At 43.2% G+C, this 19,765-nt stretch overlaps 1 protein-coding gene across 1 annotated transcript in view; it reads left to right on the top strand.

The window, feature by feature from the left end:
- Hydin (HYDIN axonemal central pair apparatus protein) overlaps nucleotides 1–19,765 on the top strand; it is a 342,846-nt gene that overhangs the window by 119,460 nt on the left and 203,621 nt on the right. The window contains exons 9-12 of the mRNA XM_028768759.1: nucleotides 820–938; nucleotides 5,999–6,222; nucleotides 13,242–13,309; nucleotides 19,234–19,469. Coding sequence (XP_028624592.1) covers nucleotides 820–938; nucleotides 5,999–6,222; nucleotides 13,242–13,309; nucleotides 19,234–19,469 — 647 coding nt within the window. The remainder of the gene's footprint in view (nucleotides 1–819; nucleotides 939–5,998; nucleotides 6,223–13,241; nucleotides 13,310–19,233; nucleotides 19,470–19,765) is intronic.

Here is a 19,765-nt window from a genome sequence, read left to right as displayed (position 1 = left end):
GGATACATATACATACATACATATACTGTATATATAATAACTGTATGGCACAATGTATTTGGATACATAAATGCAATGTTATGATCAGATCAAGGTATGAGTCCTTCCGTTGTGTCAGCCATTTGTCATTTGTGTTTTAGTATTCAAAATCCTGTCTTCTAACATTCTGAAATACACAATGTATTCTGGCTTCCCTGCTGTGTCATGGAACACTAGAACTAACGTGTGTGTGTGTGTGTGTGTGTGTGTGTGTGTGTGCGTGTGTGCGTGTGTGCGTGTGTGCGTGTGTGTGTGTGTGTTATGTGTCTGTGAGAGAGAGAGAAAGAGGGGTGCATGCTGGAGATGTAACATAGGGTCTTGTGCTGACTGTTCTTGCCCTCTTCTGCTGAGCTGTATCCACACCCCCCCCATCTGACTGTACTCGCTACCCTCCCTGCTCTCTGCCCTCCTCCACCTCAGGTAATCGTTCCTCTACCCTCAGCTGCAATGGGGCCAGCTTTAGCATCTGCACAGGAGTGAGAACACGTAGCATTTGCCTTTCTGTACCCAGAGGTTAACTTTCTTAATTGTCTTTTCCCTGATAAAATGTCAGCCCAAATTGCTATGTAAGCTGTTCGCTAAAGGTAAGAACCCAGCGATATTACTGTTTCCTAAAGACAAGAGATGACCTCCACCTTAGTTAAACCGTAGTTCCCTCGGTACCGAACGGTACTGGAGGTTATTTAAGAAGCTCCGTGCTTTACGTTGGTAATAAGCTGTGGGTAGTTTGGGATAATAAAGCACTGTCCGGGGTAATAAAGTCAGAATTGCTTTTTATAGGCCGAGAGATCCGCTTGCCCCTCCGAATCAGAGGAGAAGGAATGGGGCCCAAGATTCACTTCAACTTCGAATTACTGGACATTGGCAAAGTTTTCGTTGGATCTGCCCACTGTTACGAGGTGGGTTCCGACACTGCTCCCTGGGGCTTCCAACCGTACCTGGCTTTTGTCCTCTGCTTTTTTTTGATGTGTTTTTTATTTGATAGAAACTTGGTTCGGTTGCCTCCTTTTTACATTTTCTGCCTCAATTCTAACCTCTCTCCTAGTCAAAGTGGGATTTCTTCTCCCATTCTTCTATTTTGTCAAACACTAAAGCTCCTCGGCACTGTCATTTAATTGGCTTTATCCTTCTCAATTTGTAGACAGCAGAGGGAAAAACCATAAATACAGCTCCCCATCTGTCTAGTGCTTGTTCCGGGACAACATAAATCCTACAGATCAGAGGAGAGAGAGCTTTTTGCATTTTCGAGAATGTCCTAATGAGGATAGCGATTTTCACACTTCAGGGTCTCCTCTTGATCCTCTCTCTCCTGATCTGTGTTTTAAAATCCAATCATCACTTTTCCGAAGGAGAGTGTTGTGCTCTCTCTTCCCAATTAAGCAGAAACCAGAATTTTCCAGTACGAACTTATGGGTCCTTCAGAGTCAAAGTCACTCTGTGGATCAACTTATAGTTACACAGCATTGGTCCACGCCTTCGTATATATGACACATATATGCAAGTGGCTACCATGGAAACTTGGTTTTAGGGTGCTCCTAAATTGTCAATGTTTGTATCTTAGCGAGGTAGTGCAAGCAGTTGTTTGATAATGCTGGTAAAGTCATGGCACTTTGGCTAATGTCTCCACTCAGTCCTTGCAGAAAGCCTGTGGAGCAGGGTCAGCTGCTCCTCCCACTTCTGGGCAAGCAAGCTGGGGCTTAGGTTCTACTTAGGTTAATGATAGCTAAAGCTCGGAGTGAAGGTTCAGCAGACACTTTCCTCCAGCGCAGAGTCTAGAACCACAGCCTTCAATTCACATCCAGCACACGGCTGCAAGACTGAAGGCTCCCCTGTAGCATGCTGGCTGAAGGGGAAAGAGCTCTGAAGAATGCAATATAAGACATTTAAAGGAGACGGTCTTGCAGATAGCATAACACTATCGCATTCTATTACCTGTATGGGTCTACAGGGGAGGACAGAGAATATAGTCACTGATGGCAGTATAGAAGGAGTGGGTGGCAACCCCAACGGCCATAGGTATAAGAAGCTTAGCCAAGCCACTCAGCTTGATAATATCATGGGCACTGAGTCACCGATCCCTCTGGGAATAGGGGGTGTTTTACTGGTCTTTCAGTCCTGCAGTTCCCAGCACCCCATCTTTCCACACCAAGTCGACGACATCTACAAGGAGAAATGTGTACATGGTGTGGAGACAGGGCACCTCATTCCCACTCTCTCCGGGCAAACTGAGCTGTATGAGGCCAAGCAAAGGCACACAGATGTTAATGTCAGGATTGATGAGCTGCATAGGCACACCACCTGAATACTATTAAAACACGAGAGAGCTACATACACAGCTAACGTCTACATTATTCTGTGCTGTGCGCTCTTGAGAGAAGAGTCTCCAAAGCTGAGGGAAAAAATGATATTTCTTATTCATTGATGTTGCTTGTGTAATTTATCCCACATGAATTCTCCTTACACCTTACAGATTGTACTTTATGGAAGCCACACCAGGAAAAGACATTTAGTTCCAATGCAAAATAGCTATGGTTTCCCTGCGTATAATAATTTTTTTTTTTAGCAATTGAATAGACATGCCCAGATTTTAACTGCAGAGCAAACCCCAGCCAGCCAAGTGTTCGGTGAGGTGTGGCATCAGATTGGACAGTGGTGAACTCGGCAGAGGGAGGTGGTGAGGTACCTCTATAGGGAGATTTTTGCACTCTCGGCATCTTCAATGCTGAATCTTCAACACTGACGGTCCACTGAGTCTCCTAATTTATTATATTACCTCCTTGAGAAATTTGAATGACTAGCTACCGACCTTAGTCCCCGCTGAGCTCAGCGGATGCATAAGGAAAAAAAAATGATACCCAAGAGTATGCAGAATTCTCTAGTGCAATCCAGGGGCAAACCAACAGGAGGTTCAATTAGAAGTGATCCCCTCTCCCAAGAGTTGGACCTCAGGGGTAAGAGCCTCAGGACCATGTCCCAAACTATCAGCTAGATTCAATATTTGTAAATACTGAATAGATGTAATAGATGTTTGTCAGGAGTAAGAGAATGACATCATATTCTCTGAGGTAGAGGACGGGCTGGGAGATGCCTCTGTCAGTAAAATGCTTGCTAGGCAAGCATGAGGAACTGAGGTCAGATCCCTGGTACCCATGTAAAACCCCGGGCACGGTGGCACTTCTCTGTAATCCTAGTGCTAAAGAGATGGAGAGAGGAAGATCCCTGGGCGAGCCAGCTAGTCTTACTCAGTCAGTGAGCGCCAGGCTTAGTGAGAGACTCTATGTCAATGAATAAGGTGGGGACTAGTTAAGGAGGGCACTGGATGTGATCTCTGGCCTCCACATGCACAGGCACACAGACATGCATGCATCTGCATACACAGGTACATACCCACAGGAAAGCGCGCGCGCGCGCGCACACACACACACACACACACACACACACACACACACACACGAGAGAGAGAGAGAGAGAGAGAGAGAGAGAGACTGTCACTGTTCAGAAAACCAGGGAAAGATAGCCATGTTACTCAAATAACAATAAAGCAACAGACAAAAGGGGTTTGTACTTGTGTCTAGAGAGAACAGCAAAGGGCCATGAATGCTTAGAGCAGCGGTCCTCAACCTTCCTAGTGCTGCGACCCTTAAATACAGTTCCTCATGTTGTGGTGGCCCCCACCCCCCACCCAAGAAAATATTTTTCTTTCTATTTTTATACTGTTATGAATCATAATGTAAATATCTGTGTTTTCCAATGGTTTTTTTAAAGATTTATTTATCTCATATGAGTACACTGTCCCTCTCTTCAGACACACCAGAAGAGGGCATCAGATCCCATTACAGATGGTGGTGAGCCACATGTGGTTGCTGGGATTTGAACTCAGGACCTCTGGGAGAGCAGTCAGTGCTCTTAACCACTGAGCCATCTCCCCAGCCCTCCAGTGGTCCTAGTAGAGCTCTATGAAAGGGTTGTTCGATCTCCAAAGGATGACCCACAGGTTGAGAACCTCTGCTTTAGAGAGTGGTGTTCAGAGTTGTTCATATAATCAAGACATATTGTATATGCCTAAGAACATTTCAAAGAGTAAATAAACGTATTCTTTTAAAAGAGCAGCCTACAAGTTACCACTAGCATATGTGAGCTACCCTCTGAATGCAGGTAAATTCTATGCCCACAGTTCTGGGAAGCAGGGATGTAAGTATCACTTTCGTTTGTAAACTCTGTTGCCAGGTACTATTTTTTACAATGACACAAATTAATACATTTACTCTCCTAACAATATAGGAAGTTGAAGAGGGCAGATGGGGAAGTTGGGGCCCAAAGAAATTAGGGAGTTTGTCTAAAATTCCTTAGCTAGGGAGTCAAATGCAAATCTGGGATTTGAACCTGACGGGCTTTCAGACTGCAAAAATAATCATCTTTCTATGCGGTCTCTTTAAAAGAGAAAAAGATGGAAGCACGATTCGGACTACCGGGAACCTTAGAACGGGGAAGTTTGGAAATAGACATAAAACGGTGAGCCAGGCAGTGAGCAACCTTATTTATGGTTTTGTTTTGCTGCACTGGTTATCTGCCGTTGGCAGAAGCAGTTATGTTCCTCTGTGGAGGACACAGTTTTCTGTCCAGAGCAGTCTGAGCCTCAGAGCTTAGTCTCCTCAGCCTGTAACCACAGCTGATCTCCTTGGCCACCTATCGCACTGTCCTGACAAAACAACAGGAGCCGTGGGGTGTGGTGGGGGCTTCCTCTAGACAGGGTGCTGGGTTCACATTACTGCATACACTCCCCTCCTCTAAGACACCCCATCCTCCTGCCAACCCCATCCTCACCCTTCAGCACCCAAAGCAGGAGATAGCCAACTATGCCTCGTCTTCGCCTCTCCCTCCCTGGACATTTGTCCTCTGGTTCTGTAACCACACCCCATCACAATCACTCTCTTCAAGGTCAGGGTGACTTCTCATTATACAGAAGACTCAGAGCTCATTTCCTAGAGCCCCTTCTGCTGACCTCTGTTCATATTTCACGTTTATAGAACTCATTCCTTAGCTTCCAGCATGTTCCAGCATTCCTCATCACACCCCTTGGGTACCTCACGTTTTCCTACTAAGTTTCTGAATGTCTTTGGACACTTCTCAGTTTTCACTTAACCTAAGCCTCCTCGTGTGTGTGCACCTCTTTGCTTGCTTATAGAGAACATTTAAGAGGTATTCTAAGAGTCTCCATCCATAGATAGAATTATGACCAGACTCCATGTGGTATAAAGAGGAAGGATAACTAACTCGCTTTGATGAACCTCCAGTGTCTCGGGTGTAGATTAAGGGATGTTCCTATACATCAAGAGAGGAAGCTAGTCACCCTTTGGGTGTAAAGGCAGAATTGTCAAGGGACAAAGAACATCTTTGCAGGCCCAGAATAGAACAGTGTGACTGTAGTATAGGTTCATACACACTACTGGTGAGGCGTGGGTGGGAACAGCAAACGAAGGCCAGCTCTGGAGGACTCTGCACACCAGGCGTGAGCTCCTCACATGCACACTCAGAGCTATGGTGCAATCAGATATGGGCAATAGCATGGTACCAGGACATTAGCATACAGGAATAAAGCATCTGTAGTAAAATGATTGCTTGCATAAGAATCCCCAAATAGCCACCCATCCAATGGTGTTTGAGATGAACACATCCCAGGAAGATGAACTCTTACAGCTCTGCAGAAGGTACCCTCATCATCTAGAGTCCCCAGTGACATTTGATTTGCAGTCTCCGAGCTCCATGACAGGCACAGGCTCAGGCAGTTGGTGCTGCTCCATTCTGACTTGCTTTCTTCTTTTACAGCCTACACTTAACCGTAGTTTCTTCATGCACGTGAAAGAATGGTCTACCTTTTTGTGGTTACTTTCATGTATTTACATGAAAACTGACCTCAGTTCCCTGGACCTGACCATGTTTGACTTTGCCCAATTTACAGGCGATCCTATCCAACAAAGGCAGCATCGATGCCCTCTTCAATGTCATCCCTCCAACTTCAGCCTTGGGGGCCTGCTTTGTTTTCAATCCTAAAGAAGGCATCATTGAACCGAGTGGGGTCCAAGCTGTCCAGATCTCCTTCAGTTCTACCATCCTGGGGCACTTCGAAGAAGAGTTCCTGATCGATGTCAACGGGTCCCCTAATCCTGTGAAACTGACCATTAGGTAAGGTACATTCGTAACTAAGGTAGAAACTGTCTGGAGTTTTCCCTTCTGCTTTCTAGAGCCTCAAAGAGTAGAGATGTTCATAATTGTCTGGTGATATGAACCCTCAGCACAGTGGGATGTCTTAAATGTCCACCAATGTTTCTTTCCATATCAGATGTCCTTGTAACATGGGTGCAGATACACTATCTTGACATCTGGTTTTCCTGTAAGTTGTAACCTATCAAATAAGAATTTAAACCAGTAGTTCTCAACCTGTGGGTCATGAGTCCTTTGAAGGTGGCATACCAGATATCCTACATATCAAATATTTACATCACAATTCATAGGAGTAGCAAAACTATAGTTATGAAGTAGCCATGAAATAACTTTATGGCTGCGGGTCACCATAACATGAGGTACTTACTAAAGGATCACAGCATTAGGAAGGTTGAGAACCACTGGCTTAAATATTGACTCCTAGTTACACTCTGTGGTTTCCAATCCAAGTGCTAATCAGGCCAGACCCTTCTGGGCTTCTGAGACCAAATGAGATTGGGCATGTCCCCCATGATGTTGTGTAGACCACACCCTGTGTTTTAAGCTGTTTGGAGAAAATGAGTTATTGTGGTAGTCTCTGAATCAACCTGTCTTGTTGACAAGAGCTTTGTCTATTTTCAGTTTCTCTGAACCTTTGTCATTTGTTTTTATCATGTGGAAAGTCTGTAAACTGTCTTATTTATAATGCTCTCAAGCACTGCAAAAGTGACCACTTATTAGTCTGTTTGCCAAGGCCAGACTCTTAAAGTTTTATGATAGAAATCTGTTGAGGGCTTTCCCCATTGTTTGTGGTAACTGATAGTCACAGAGAATAGAATTTGTCCTTGGGTTTTGAAAAAAAATCTGTTTTTGTAACCCATCAGGATGATATTGACCACTGCAGTTTAAAAAGACAATTTCTCCCAAATAGAAAGATCACACCTTCAAAATACATCACCTTGACTCTGGATGCCAGTCACAAGAGGTTCTTTAAATACATGAAAGTCTCTCTTATGGTTACTGATAACAGTTCCTATCCTTCAACAAATCAATGTATCTCTTGGAGCCTTGGATAGCACAGGAAAGAAAGGCATGATGTGGTTTGTTTTTGTTTTTGTTTTTAAGTATTGATCTCATGACATCTACTAGAAATTTGGAATCTCGAAATCAGCCCATAGGCTTTTATCCCAGACTTTCAGATATTGAGTCTTAGCATCTCAGAATGTGACTGTTCTTGGAGATGAGATCCTTAAGTAGGTAATTAAGCTAAGATGAGGTCATAGAGGTGGAGTGTAATCCAATAGAAGTGGGTTAGAAGTGAAGATTAGGGCATAAACATACAGAAGACACAAAGTAGAGATACCATCTATAGCTAAAGGCAGAAGAAGCCCTTGGAAAAAAACAACTATTGCCAAGGCCCACTCTTCCAAGGACAGAAATGAATTTCTATCATTTGCTGTTCAGTTTTTGGTGGCGGTTACTGTTGTTGTTGTTGTTGTTGTTGTTGTTGTTTTGTTGTTGTTGTTGTTGCAGACAGTCCCCAATAACTAATGAGGGCAAATGGCCATACCTCATACCATGCCTGGGGACTTAGCCCATCACAATTAGGATTTTCTTAAAATCTCAAGTTTTATCTGAAACACTCTCAAGACATCTATAATTTCCCCTTCAATCATCTATGTTTGTTATAATATTAGGAATCCATTCAGGCATGGTGTTGCATGTCTGTCATCCCAGTACTTGGAAGGTAGAGGCAGAAGGATTAGTTCATGATCTTCTTTAGCTACATGGCAGGATTGACATCAACCTGGGCTCCATGAGACCCTATCTCTAAAAAACGATTAAAAATTAGAGTTGTTTCCAAATAGTTGAAAGCACAGACTCCCCCAGAAGGTGCAGCAGACTTACACTGACCCATGATTTACATCCTTCAGCATCTGTGCCATATGAGAAGGAGGGGGGAACACCTTCCCACAGCATGAGCAATCAGCCAATTTCTTATGTTCATAACAACTCACAACTCACACCTCACACCTCATGGCAAGCTGTCTATCTGGTCCCTTGAGAGTCCTTTATCATCTCCAGCAGATCAATTCTCCAAGTTCTTGGGTCAAACTTTCTGACTTCTTGATATCAAAATGTGTTGTCAAGAATCATACCCTCTAACAATATCCAGAAACCAACATGCTTCCACCCAAAACCATAGTGCAGATGCTTACAGATCTACTCTTTTGTGAGTTTAAGACAAAGGATAGCCTTTATGAATGTAGACAACAATAATCCTTAACAATAAACCACCAAACCAACCTATAAAAAGATGAAACACCAGGATCAGATAGATTTTACCCCAGAAAGTCAAGGCTGGGTCACATAGGAAAATAAGCCAGCATGACATAACATTAGTAACGTATACTATCACAAAATAAAAGAGAAATCCAAATAATTATCTGAGCACATACAGAAGGGCATTTGCCAAAACCCACCAGTGTTCTGTGATTTAAAAAGGAAAAGAGATCAAAAGCTTAATAATAATACACAGAAATTTCCTCAGCATAAATCAGAGACCCAAACTCAAGAGCCAATGCTATGAGGCTGCTCACAGCAAGCACACATAAATATGCACGGCTTTGGATTAGACAGTGGTGTCTCAGACAAGACACCTAAGCACAAAGCAAGCAAAGGCAAATAAATAAATAAAGTAGTCTTCAACAAAACGTAAGAAGCTTTGTGCTTCAAAGTGCGCTACCAAGCTGAGTGGGAGACTGTATTTGCAATTCACGAATCTAATAAGGGACTTCTAACCAATATGTACAGATACAATGAATGAGAAGAAGATAAATAATGAAATTTAGAACTACACCGAGCTTTTATCTCAAAAAAGATGGAGGTCTGAGCAAATCACAGCTAGGGAGATGTGTATCAAGAAAATCCACCACACCATCGTGTAGTTGGCCATAGGCAACAGAATGGAAAATGAACATTGGTGAGAATTTGGACCATTAGAGTGTGCATGTGACGGTGGCATGATGGTTAGTGTTGACAATCAACTTGACAGGACCTAGAATTACCTAAGAGAAAAACCTCTGGACTTGTCTGTGGTAGAGTTTCTCGATTGCATTTATTTAGGTGAGAAGACCCAGTCTAACTGGGCTGGGATCTCAGGCTGAGTGAGATGGAGAAAGATCCTTAACTGCAGATGTAATGTGTCCCTGCTGTCATGCCTTCCCCACCATGGCGGACTGTGGCCTTAAACTGTGAGCCAAAATAACCCTCCCCCTTTTTTAAGTTGCTCTTCGCACAGATATTGTGTCACGTGTCACGGCAACGGGAGAACAAATGAATACAGATGGAAACATAAGACATTGCAGCCAGTATAAATAATAGTCCTGTCCTCACCTGAAATAAATGAACATTGGCCCGACAATTCTATCAGCATATGTACATGAATGATGTTTATAACATCATCATTCATACTGGGCAAAGATAAGCAAAATACGATACATCTATTCATGAAATTTTATATTTCAAATATTATCCGCCTTCCCAATTTCCCCTCCACTATCCTCCTACCTCCTACCCCTGCTTCTATGAGAGAACTCCCCCACCCTCCCACTCCCACCTCACCACTCTAGCATTCCTATATGCTGGGGGATTGATCCTTCACAGGACCAAGGGCCTGTCCACCCACTGATGACAGATAAGGCAATCCTCTGCCACATATGCAGCTGGAGCCATGGGTCCCTCCATGTGTACTCTTTAATTGGTGGTTTAGTCCCTGGGAGCTGGGGTGGGGGAGCAGTCCTAAATATCTTCTCAGTATCTCAAAGTAGAAGTTTGTGTCACTAGCAGTGAATAGACAGTTAAGGTAACCTGGGGTTCTCTACTATGCATAGTAGGATTTCACAGTCTCATAAGCAAACTTGGATTAAAACCTCAATTGCTCTCCAGAAGTTAAGTCTCTCTCTGTCTGTCTCTCTTTCTCTCTTTTTCCTCCTCCCTCCCCTACCTTTGGACCATTTCCCCCAAGTTTCTAAGCTCTCCACTCCACTGTCTGTTTAATGTTTATTTTGATTTCTCTCAATGAAAAGGAAAACTCAGTTGTGCAAAGAAGGCTTGGGGCTTTGTCCCTAAACAGATTACAAGTCACTAAGAGAGGAAAAAACTCCTACATAGCTTTCCTTGCCACTTCACCTCCTCTCGCTGAATGACGCATGTGTTTGAAAGTATTCTAGCACTTTAAACTATGCACAGTGATTCAGGAAACCCAGGAGCCACTGGGACCACAAGCAAACGTCTAGTTAGAGGAAAATAATGCACACAAGATTATGTTTCCAGCCCTGTGTTGTTATTACGGCTTCACACATTACTTGGGTGGATAAAGCCTTTCGTAAGGTCTCTGTCTGAAGAAATACCTATGAAGTTAATAGTGTGAATTCTAGAATTTTTCTTCTTCTTTTATTGTCAGGTGCCCTGTTCTGGACTCTACGTATTTTGGACTGGAATACCTTATAAGAGAACAAATACATGTTTGCTGTTTCTAATGATCTTTTAATTACATGACACAATATTTTTAGTGATTGGATAAGCTATGATATGAAACTGAAGTGTCTTTCAATCATATCCCAGTGAGCAATCTTGCTCGCTCGCTCTCTCTCTCTCTCTCTCTCTCTCTCTTTCTCTCTGTTTTCTGGCATATGTAATTTTATAAAGTTTTAGCTATTGCGTGGATGAGCTTGGCAATTTAAATTGTCTCTCCCTTGCATGCTAATCCAATCAGTCTTAGTCTTTGAAATGATCCCATTAGCAGGTTATCACATTGCTGGATGGCTGGGTAATATCCTGTTAGAATTCATGTGGCCACATCCACATCCAGGTGGCATCGTTTAGTCACAGTTCTCTCGGTGACCAGAGCCTTTGATTGCCGGTGATTTATCTCCATGCCTTTCAGCTTCTGCACTGATTAAACGACGACTTTATGCAGTTCCCCCTGCTCTTTTCCTACTTCCTTTTATCCCTGCTGATTTCATAGACTTTTTGATCTACTTGTTACTCTGGCCCCAAAAACTGTCTTTTCCAACTCAAGTAGATAAGTCGTGAGCCTCTTTGCCTTCACTCTCAGTTGGATCCCCACAGCCTGCTGAGTACCAGACAGGCTTTTGGAAATCATCGGCATGAGACGGTCGTGAGAGCAGATTTTAGACTTGCAGCTTGTCACGTTGAGTCTTGGCTGTGGTCACCCTCCACTTCTCCACAGAAGCCTCAGCCCATTAGAGCCACTTCTGCAGCAGCCACCTGTAATGCTAAGGCTCCAGCGTGGTGCATGGGGCATAACAGGTCTCTGTGTGTCTCGAACATTTAAAACTTCGCCACGTATATGGAAAAATCATTCAGCCCTTACCTTTGCTGTCATTTTAAAAGATATTGATTATAGAGAACAATGATTACTGCTTAACCAGTAAACAAGAATGCCCGCCATGGAAGCGTTCTTTGGCTGTTGTAAACGATTACCACAAATTTAGTAGATTAAAACAATATAGATTTATTATTTTAGAGATCAATAGATTAGAAGCTCAACACTGGTCTTAACTGAGTCAAATTCAAGGTGATGGTAGACCTACGAGTCTTTCTGGAAGCCCCAGGAAGGAATCCATTCCCCAAGCTTTTGCAACTTCTCAAGGCTACCCCTTCTCTCTGTCCAGTGTTGGTGCAGCACTAATCTATGGGTGTAAGTATTAGTATTTAAGTAGAGTATTTGGAAGGTAGTTTTACAACATCTCTATTTCGTAAAACAACAATAGCTGGTTCCTACCTATGGCCTAGGACCTCTCCAACCATGAGATTTTTTTTTTTACCAAGTTCACAGTACCAGATATGAATTTTATCCTGTGGAACTAGCTTAAAATCCAACCCAAAACTCATTGGTTACCTCCCTAACAGTCATGCCACCACTGTACCAGTGAGCATATCTTGCTTGTCAGGTTAGGGGTTTTTGTATACAGGATTCACTGTTGAGTAAGACTGATAATTTTTCTTCCTAGTGGCCTGCATAGCACTTTCCAACACTACAAAAGCTAGCTCACAAGGAGGACATTTTCAAAAACCCAGTATGCGTTTTATGTATTTCTTAACTATTTATTTTATCTTTAATTATGTGTATTTGTGATGGGGAGGGACCTGTGCACATATGAGTAAAAATGCCCAGAAGTCTGAAGAAGGCATACGATTCCCTGGGCCTGAAGTTATAGACTTATGTGGGTGCTGGGAGCTAGATCCCAGTCCTCTGCAAGAGCAGTCAGTACATGCTCCTAACCCCTGAGCCATCTCTCCCAATTTCTGTTTCTCGATGAGTTGATTACAGAGTATATGATTCATCCAAGTTAACTATATTTTGAAGCATTAGTTTGGTGAAATGGCTGCCTATTCCATGGCCACTGGTTATATATACTAAGCATAGTCATTTAATAAAACATAGAGTTTGAGACCTGGAAACCTTTTTTGTGTATGAGTGTGTGGTAAGCAAGTGTATGTATTCATGTTCCCATGTGTGTGGACACACATGAGCACACATATGTGGAGGCCCAACGAGACAGTCAGTGTGTTCCTCAATCACCCTCTGCTTTATTTGATGAGTCATGTCTCTCACTGAACCTGAAGACTACTCTAGTTAGTCTGAACAGTCATGCCCCAAAGACTCCCTATCTCCGCCTCCTGAGTGCTGATATTACAAGTGACCCCCCATGCTTGCTCAGCTTCATAAAGGTGCTAGGGTTCCATACTCTCATGCGAACTCTTGCACACAGGCCCTGAGCCCACCAAGATATACTACACACACTCTGAAAAATGACTACAATGGCTACTGTAATGGCTTGTCGTATTATGGCCCCTTAGACTCTGCCACTGACCTCACACCAAGATTTGTTCATTGTGTGTGTGTTCCCTTCCCGGTTCTGACCATTACCTCGACTCATTCCCTATTTCCCCAATTTGTGTCTGACTTCCAGAGGCTGTGTAATTGGACCAACATTCCACTTCAATGTCCCTGCTCTGCACTTTGGGAATGTTTCCTATGGTGAGTAACGTTTTCTTTTTTCTTTCTTTCTTTGTGTGTGTGTGTGTGTGTGTGTGTGTGTGTGTACACATGTGGAATCTTGTAATCGTACTTTCTATTTGCCTGTTGTAAATGTCGTCTCCAAGGCTTGTTGCAGCTGTCTGCTAAGCTAGGCCTACTCCTGGAAGCTTCTAGCCTCTGTACAAGCTAATCTAGGCCTAGAATGTTTTCAGCCTCTGGGACTTACTGCTGAATAAGCTCACCCTTTCTAGCTCTTTCTGAACTCTGGCTTCAGAGTTGTCCAACTCAGTTGTTCTGGCCCCAACTCTTCTCTAAACTGACTGATTCAATCTGGCTTCTCTCTTGGCTTCTCACTGAATTGGCTTTAAATTAACTCTAGCAATCTGTTCTAGTCTTCTTGCTCCTCATTCTGTGGCTCGCTCTGTCTTCACTTGTGTCTACCTCGTTCTCTCTTCAACCTGTCTCTGTACAACTGTCCTGGTAAAACTGTCTCCTTCCCTCCCTCCCTCCCCCTCTCTCTTCACACTGTGCTCTTAAGTAGCTTCCCTATTTTGTCAAATCTTTTTCTGATTTGTCACTTTGTCTGCCACTCAATTAGACATCACTTTCAAACATGGGTGCTTCCTTCTACACATTTAGCTTCACCTTCATTGTTTGGGATTAAAGATGTGTACTAAGGGTGTGTCTGTATTCCAGCCAGAGGGATTAAAGGTGTGTGCTAAAGGCGGAGCCACACCACAACTAGAACAAGGTTTTTTCTTTTTCAGCAAGTAACACAACCTTGGGATTCATGGTATGATCAAATATCCTGCAACAGAATCTGGAGGATAATCTTGAGTGTCACTCCTAAAAATACCATCATCCTCCTTGTCATCTCCTCCATTGGTCTGGAGCTCAACAATTAGACTAGGCTGCTGGCCAGTGAGCCCCAGTGTTGTGTTTTGAATAGGAATGGCCCACAGAGACTTGTGTGTTTGAATGCTTGGTCCGTAGGGAGTGGCACTATTAGGAGGCATAGCCTTCTTATAGTAGGTTTGGCTTTGTTGGAGGAAGTTTGTCTCATGGGGGTAGGCTCTGAGGTCACAGAAACTTAAGCTAAGCCTAATGGATCATATTCTCTTCCTACTGCCTGTGAATCCAGATGTAGAACTCCTAGCTTCTTCTCCAGCACCATGTCTGCCTACACACCACCATGCTTCCCATCATGACAATAATGGACTAAATCTCTGAATTATAAACCCTCCTCAATTTAATGTTTTCCTTTATAAGAGTTGCTGTGGTCATAGTGTCTCCGAATAGACCCTCCTGACCCTGTCTCCCCAGCATTTGGGACTACAAGTACATGCCACCACACCTGTCTTTCCATGTAAGTGCCAGGGATCATGCTCAGATCCTCATGCTTGCAAAGCATTCTGGCTAATTTTATATTAACTTGACACAAGTTGAGGTCATCTTGGAAAAGGGAACTTTAATTGAGAAAAATGTTTCCATCAGATTGGCCTGTAGGCAAGCCCCTGGGGCATTTTTTTCTCAGTTAATTATTGGCTTTGGAGAGCCCATTGGTGCCAACCCCTGGGAAGATGACCCTGGGTTTATAAAAGAACAGGCTGAGCAAGCCAAGGAGAGCAAACCAGTCCAGTAAGAAGCATCCTACCATGCTCTCTGCTTCAGTGCCTGCCTCCAGGTTCCCCCTTGAGTTCTTGCCCTGACCTCCTTCCATGATGGGCTGTTACCTGGACGTGTAAGCCAAATAAACCCTGTCCTCCCCACACTGCTTTTGGCCATGGTGTTTGCCACAGCATTCGAATGCTAACTAACACACCAACTAAGCCATTCCCCCATTTTAAGTTTAGAAATTGGATACAGTATTTCTTGGTCTCTACTCAGGAGAAGGAAGGTTTACAAAGCAGCTCGCTTACCATTTCTAATAGCTAGTCAAGAGGATCCCTTCCTCTGCATCAAAGTCATTTTTGGCGGTATTAGGTCCTGGGCACTAAGTGCTGCAAAGCTATGGCTGTCACTCTTTTTCCAGCCATCGACACCCGCAACCTCATGTATCATTTCACTGTCTGGACATTCTGTCCTCTTCGTACTTGGGATTGGGAGGCCATGGTCATAGTAGTGACAAGTTGGTGATTTTGTTTTGCTTTCTGACAGTGCTGGTTATCAAACCCATGGTTTTGTGTATATCAGGCAAGAACTCTATCAGTGCACACAAAACTCCCAGACCTGTCCTTTATCTAAATGCAAATTCTGATTTGCTCATCTGGCTGCACAGCACACTCCTTAGAGAGATGCTCTGGGGTTGAACTGAGGCCATGTGGTTCGACTCCAGGGTTCTATTGCTCCAGGTTGAAGGATGTTCCATCTGTGTTGTCATCTCACCTGATGTCTGTCCCATTTCTCCCTGTCTGTATTTATCAACTGATAAAAACGCCAACCAAAGCAGCAGCAGCAGCAGCAGTAGGAGCAGCAGAAGCAGCAGCAGCAACAGCAGCAGCAGCAGTAGCAGCAGCAGCAAACAGTATCTTCCTTGTTTGTTTCTTGTGGCTTTTCACTGCTAGGTCCAGGGCATGCAGTGTTGTGCTTGAAGCCAGCAATCCTTCCCAGAGGTGCAGTCAGTTTAGATAATCAAAAGCAGAACCCTGAGACTGCCAAATGATTTGCCAACATCACGAAGTATTGACGAAACTGCTGTTTGTTTTGGGAGCTGCTTTCAACTGGGATCTCGCCCCAGTGTGGCAAAATTTGGTCCTTGGATGATTACAAAAAGAAGCTCATAGCATTTATGATCTTTCTGTGTCCTAGCCTATGTAGCCAAATCGTATTCCTTAGTATAGAATTTCACTTGAGAAAGAGAATTTAAAGTGTATTTAGTAGGTTAATTTGTTTTGATTTGAAATTAATTAGCCCTTCTACCTAGAAGGTGATAATAGGAAAAGTCCAGATTGTGAAATGTGTGTTTAACTGCATATCTCTATTCTTCACAGTCCGTCTCGCTGTTTCCTCTTTGTCTTGCTTCAGGTTGAATGGAACCACCCACTGTGGGGGAAAATAGTTCTTTAGGCAAAAACCTATTTGTAATGTGTTTGTCAGTTGCTTTGCATCTGGTGATAGGAGAATTTTAATTGTTCAGAAAATACTATATGATGACCACCACATGCATTGTACTGTATAAAGTACATGATCTAGGTATATATAAACTTTCCCCAGATTATATATCTCCTGTATTCTGAATGCTTTCTCTGAGTAACTACATTTGCAAAACAACCTACCCACGTATTTCCCTCTGCTTCATGAAGATTCTTAGCTTCCTAGAAACACTGGGATTCTCTCATCTAAAACCTACCACAAACTTCCAGAAGTCTCTCCAATGTCATTTAATTATTGGTCATGCACATTACTGAATCGGTGTAGCGTCTTCATTAGGGGGCCCGCTGTTTAGTAATGAACTTGTGCCCCCCACACATCAATGTTTTGAAGACTCCGTTGCTGCTTCCATGTGGTCTTGTGATCTATAGCTTCTTGTTTCTTCAAGAAGTCTTATGAGTGAAGATTCTGCGCAGTGGTAGAATACTTGCATCCTCAAGGCCCTGGATCCCAGTCCCGGCAACAGAGAGATCCAGACAGACAAACAGACATCTTTATTCAGATTTATTTATTTTTATTTTATGTGTTATAGGTGTTTTGCCTGCATGTATGTAAGCATACCATGTGCATGCAGTGTGCAGTAAAGGCCAGAAGAGGATGTCATATCCCCTGGACCTGAAGTTACAGATGATTGTGAGCTGCCTTTTGTTTGCTAGAAATCAAACTTGGGTCCTGGCAAAAGTAGTTGGTGATCTTAACCACTGAGCCATCTTGCCATCTTAGCCCCAAGAAAGTGCTGGGTTTTGTTGTTTGTTTGTTTGTTTTATTTTCTTTTGTTTTTAGAATGAATTTCTTAATGGGCTTTTTGGGGTCAGATAAAAATATCAATGTTGAAGGAGGATTAAATCTTTTGAGAATGCTGTCCTTCAAGTCAGCGTTTGAGTATAGGAAGAAGTATAAACTGCCTCAGCGAATCCCTGATCATTCTGTCCAATTGTTGTTAATTAAGTATCCTAACCTACAGATGCTAACTGGAAAGGATACAGATGTTGAGAACTGTAATATACTTTCATTCAGGTAGGACTGTAGATAGAACAGACTGGAGATGGAATGGGGGGGGGCAGAAGGCTAGGCATAGCATTCATACCAGCAACCATTCCATCTTTAACAAGCCAGCAACCCCTCCTGAGCCTCTGTGAAGGGTAGGGGGCAGCTCAGGCACTAGTATGAGGAACTGTTTTTGAGTAAGTTTAATGAGTTTTATTCTGTGAACATTTTCTGGCTAAGGGAATTGGTCTGGGCAGTTGTTTGGAGGACCATGTGACTATGGAATCCACTTTTCTTAAGAGCCTATATTAGTAGACCATCTAACTCATAATGGCGAGGTAAGGTAAGTAGTGTTCAGAGTCATTATTGGGCAATATATGAAGACTCCAACATAGCAATTACATGATTATGAAGATGAGCCTCCACCAGTTTCTCTGGGGTTTCTAAGAGAAGGTGGTTTGAGGCAGAAAACTTGATGCTGTATCTAGAAGAAGCTTGTCAATTATCCTGTGGTTATTCTTGATCTAAAAGTGACAGCAACTTAACAGCCACCCAGGAAATCCAGCCAAGCGTCTATTTATTGCTTTCCCAGCAAAGGAGACCTACATCTCTTACAAAAGGGATGTGAGTCTCACCAAACAGAAGCCAACAGGCTGAATATAACCTGACACGAGACTAGGGGGTGGTGAATTAGTCTTAATCTCTGGCTGGTCCTAACTCAGGTCACCGAGTCTTTCCTGGGAGGGTCTATTATCATATCCTATGTCACGAGTCCTGGGAGCATGGTTCTCAGAAAGAAACAGTACAAATTTGTCACCTCTTGGCATGTTCTAGATCAAACAGCAGACAAAGGTATGTAGGCTTCTCCTTTCATGCATTGGCAAACAAGACTGAGTATGACCCTATATTTTAAAAATCTGCATTTGACTCAGAGATTAAAGGCAGAATACACTTCTACAAGACAACTCACCATAACCAACAGTCGAGGCTGCCTCTTTAGATGGGCCTGGATGACAACCGAGGGCCTTGTTTTATATTACTGTTTAACCTGCATGACTAAATGCGTGATAAATATTCTTTAGTTAATTCAGGAATGGATGAAGTATATGTCCTGATGTATGACTGAGAATTTAAAGAGCTAACAGGGAATGGCGATGAGACACACATCTGTGGAGATAAAGATGTCACAGTGAACCCATTAGTTTGTACATACATTAAAAAAAAGTTTTAAAGATGGTCTGGGGATGCAGCTGAGACACTGAAGTGCCAGGAGAGCAATGGAACCTGAGATTGATCTCCCAGAGATTGATCAGCCCACGTGAACTATCTGGATGCAGTGGGGCATACTTACAATATTAAATTTGGAGAGGGAGAGACAAGAGGATCCTTGAACTTTGCTGGACAGCCAGTCTCACCAAACCAGGAAACCCCAGGCTCGGAGAGAGACCCTGAGTCAAAAAACTAAAGTGTAAAAAGGAAGACACCTGATATTGACCTCTGACCTGTACACATACACCCCCCACATACAATCAAACAATCAATACACACACATACATACACATGCATACATACACATGCATACATACACATACACACATATATTCATGCATACATACATATGTATGTACATACATACACACATATATATACTTAAGACAAGTTAGAAGGTTATGAGACATAGTAATAAATTACATACGCAATCCTAAGTCATTGCTAGAGGAGATTTGTTGGCCAAGGGAGGCTACTGGGGGAAAGAAGTCTTTCTCACCTCAAACTTTGTTTTCCAGGATTTCCCCATACTTTGATATGTTCCCTCAATAATACATCTTTGGTCCCCATGACCTTCAAACTGCGTGTCCGCGGTGATGGCGAAGGCATGAATAGTATCCCAAGTTACTCTCAGGAGTCAGACAGCAAACGACGGTCCTGGGTTAATACAGAAATATCCACAACGAAACCCAAAGAATTCACCATCTCTCCCAACAGTGGCACCATCCGTGCCCAGGGCTTTTCTGCCATCAAGGTAAGGTGCACGGCTGTCAGCACACACAGCCAAACATCCACCACCTTTCAGATAGCCACTGATACGTCACCTAGGGTTCTCTGCCCAAGGACAGTGATAGGGAATGCCAGGGAACCACATGCAAAACTGGGCCTATAGGGAACAAGCTTTTAAGACCACAGAATCAGATGCAAATAGGTTGGGCAAAGAAATTCAAATTGCTCAGGTCACTGGTATCCCTAAGGTTGGAGACTCTGCTAGCCAGTCCTCAATAAGCCAAGTAGAGAGACAAACTTGCACCACAGAAAGAGGAACAA

The sequence above is a fragment of the Grammomys surdaster genome, unplaced genomic scaffold (genome assembly GCF_004785775.1).
Source record: "Grammomys surdaster isolate TR1022 unplaced genomic scaffold, NIH_TR_1.0 187, whole genome shotgun sequence".
Lineage (NCBI taxonomy): Eukaryota > Metazoa > Chordata > Mammalia > Rodentia > Muridae > Grammomys > Grammomys surdaster.
Note: the sequence above shows the minus strand (reverse complement) of the source record. Positions and strands in the feature narration are given on the sequence as shown.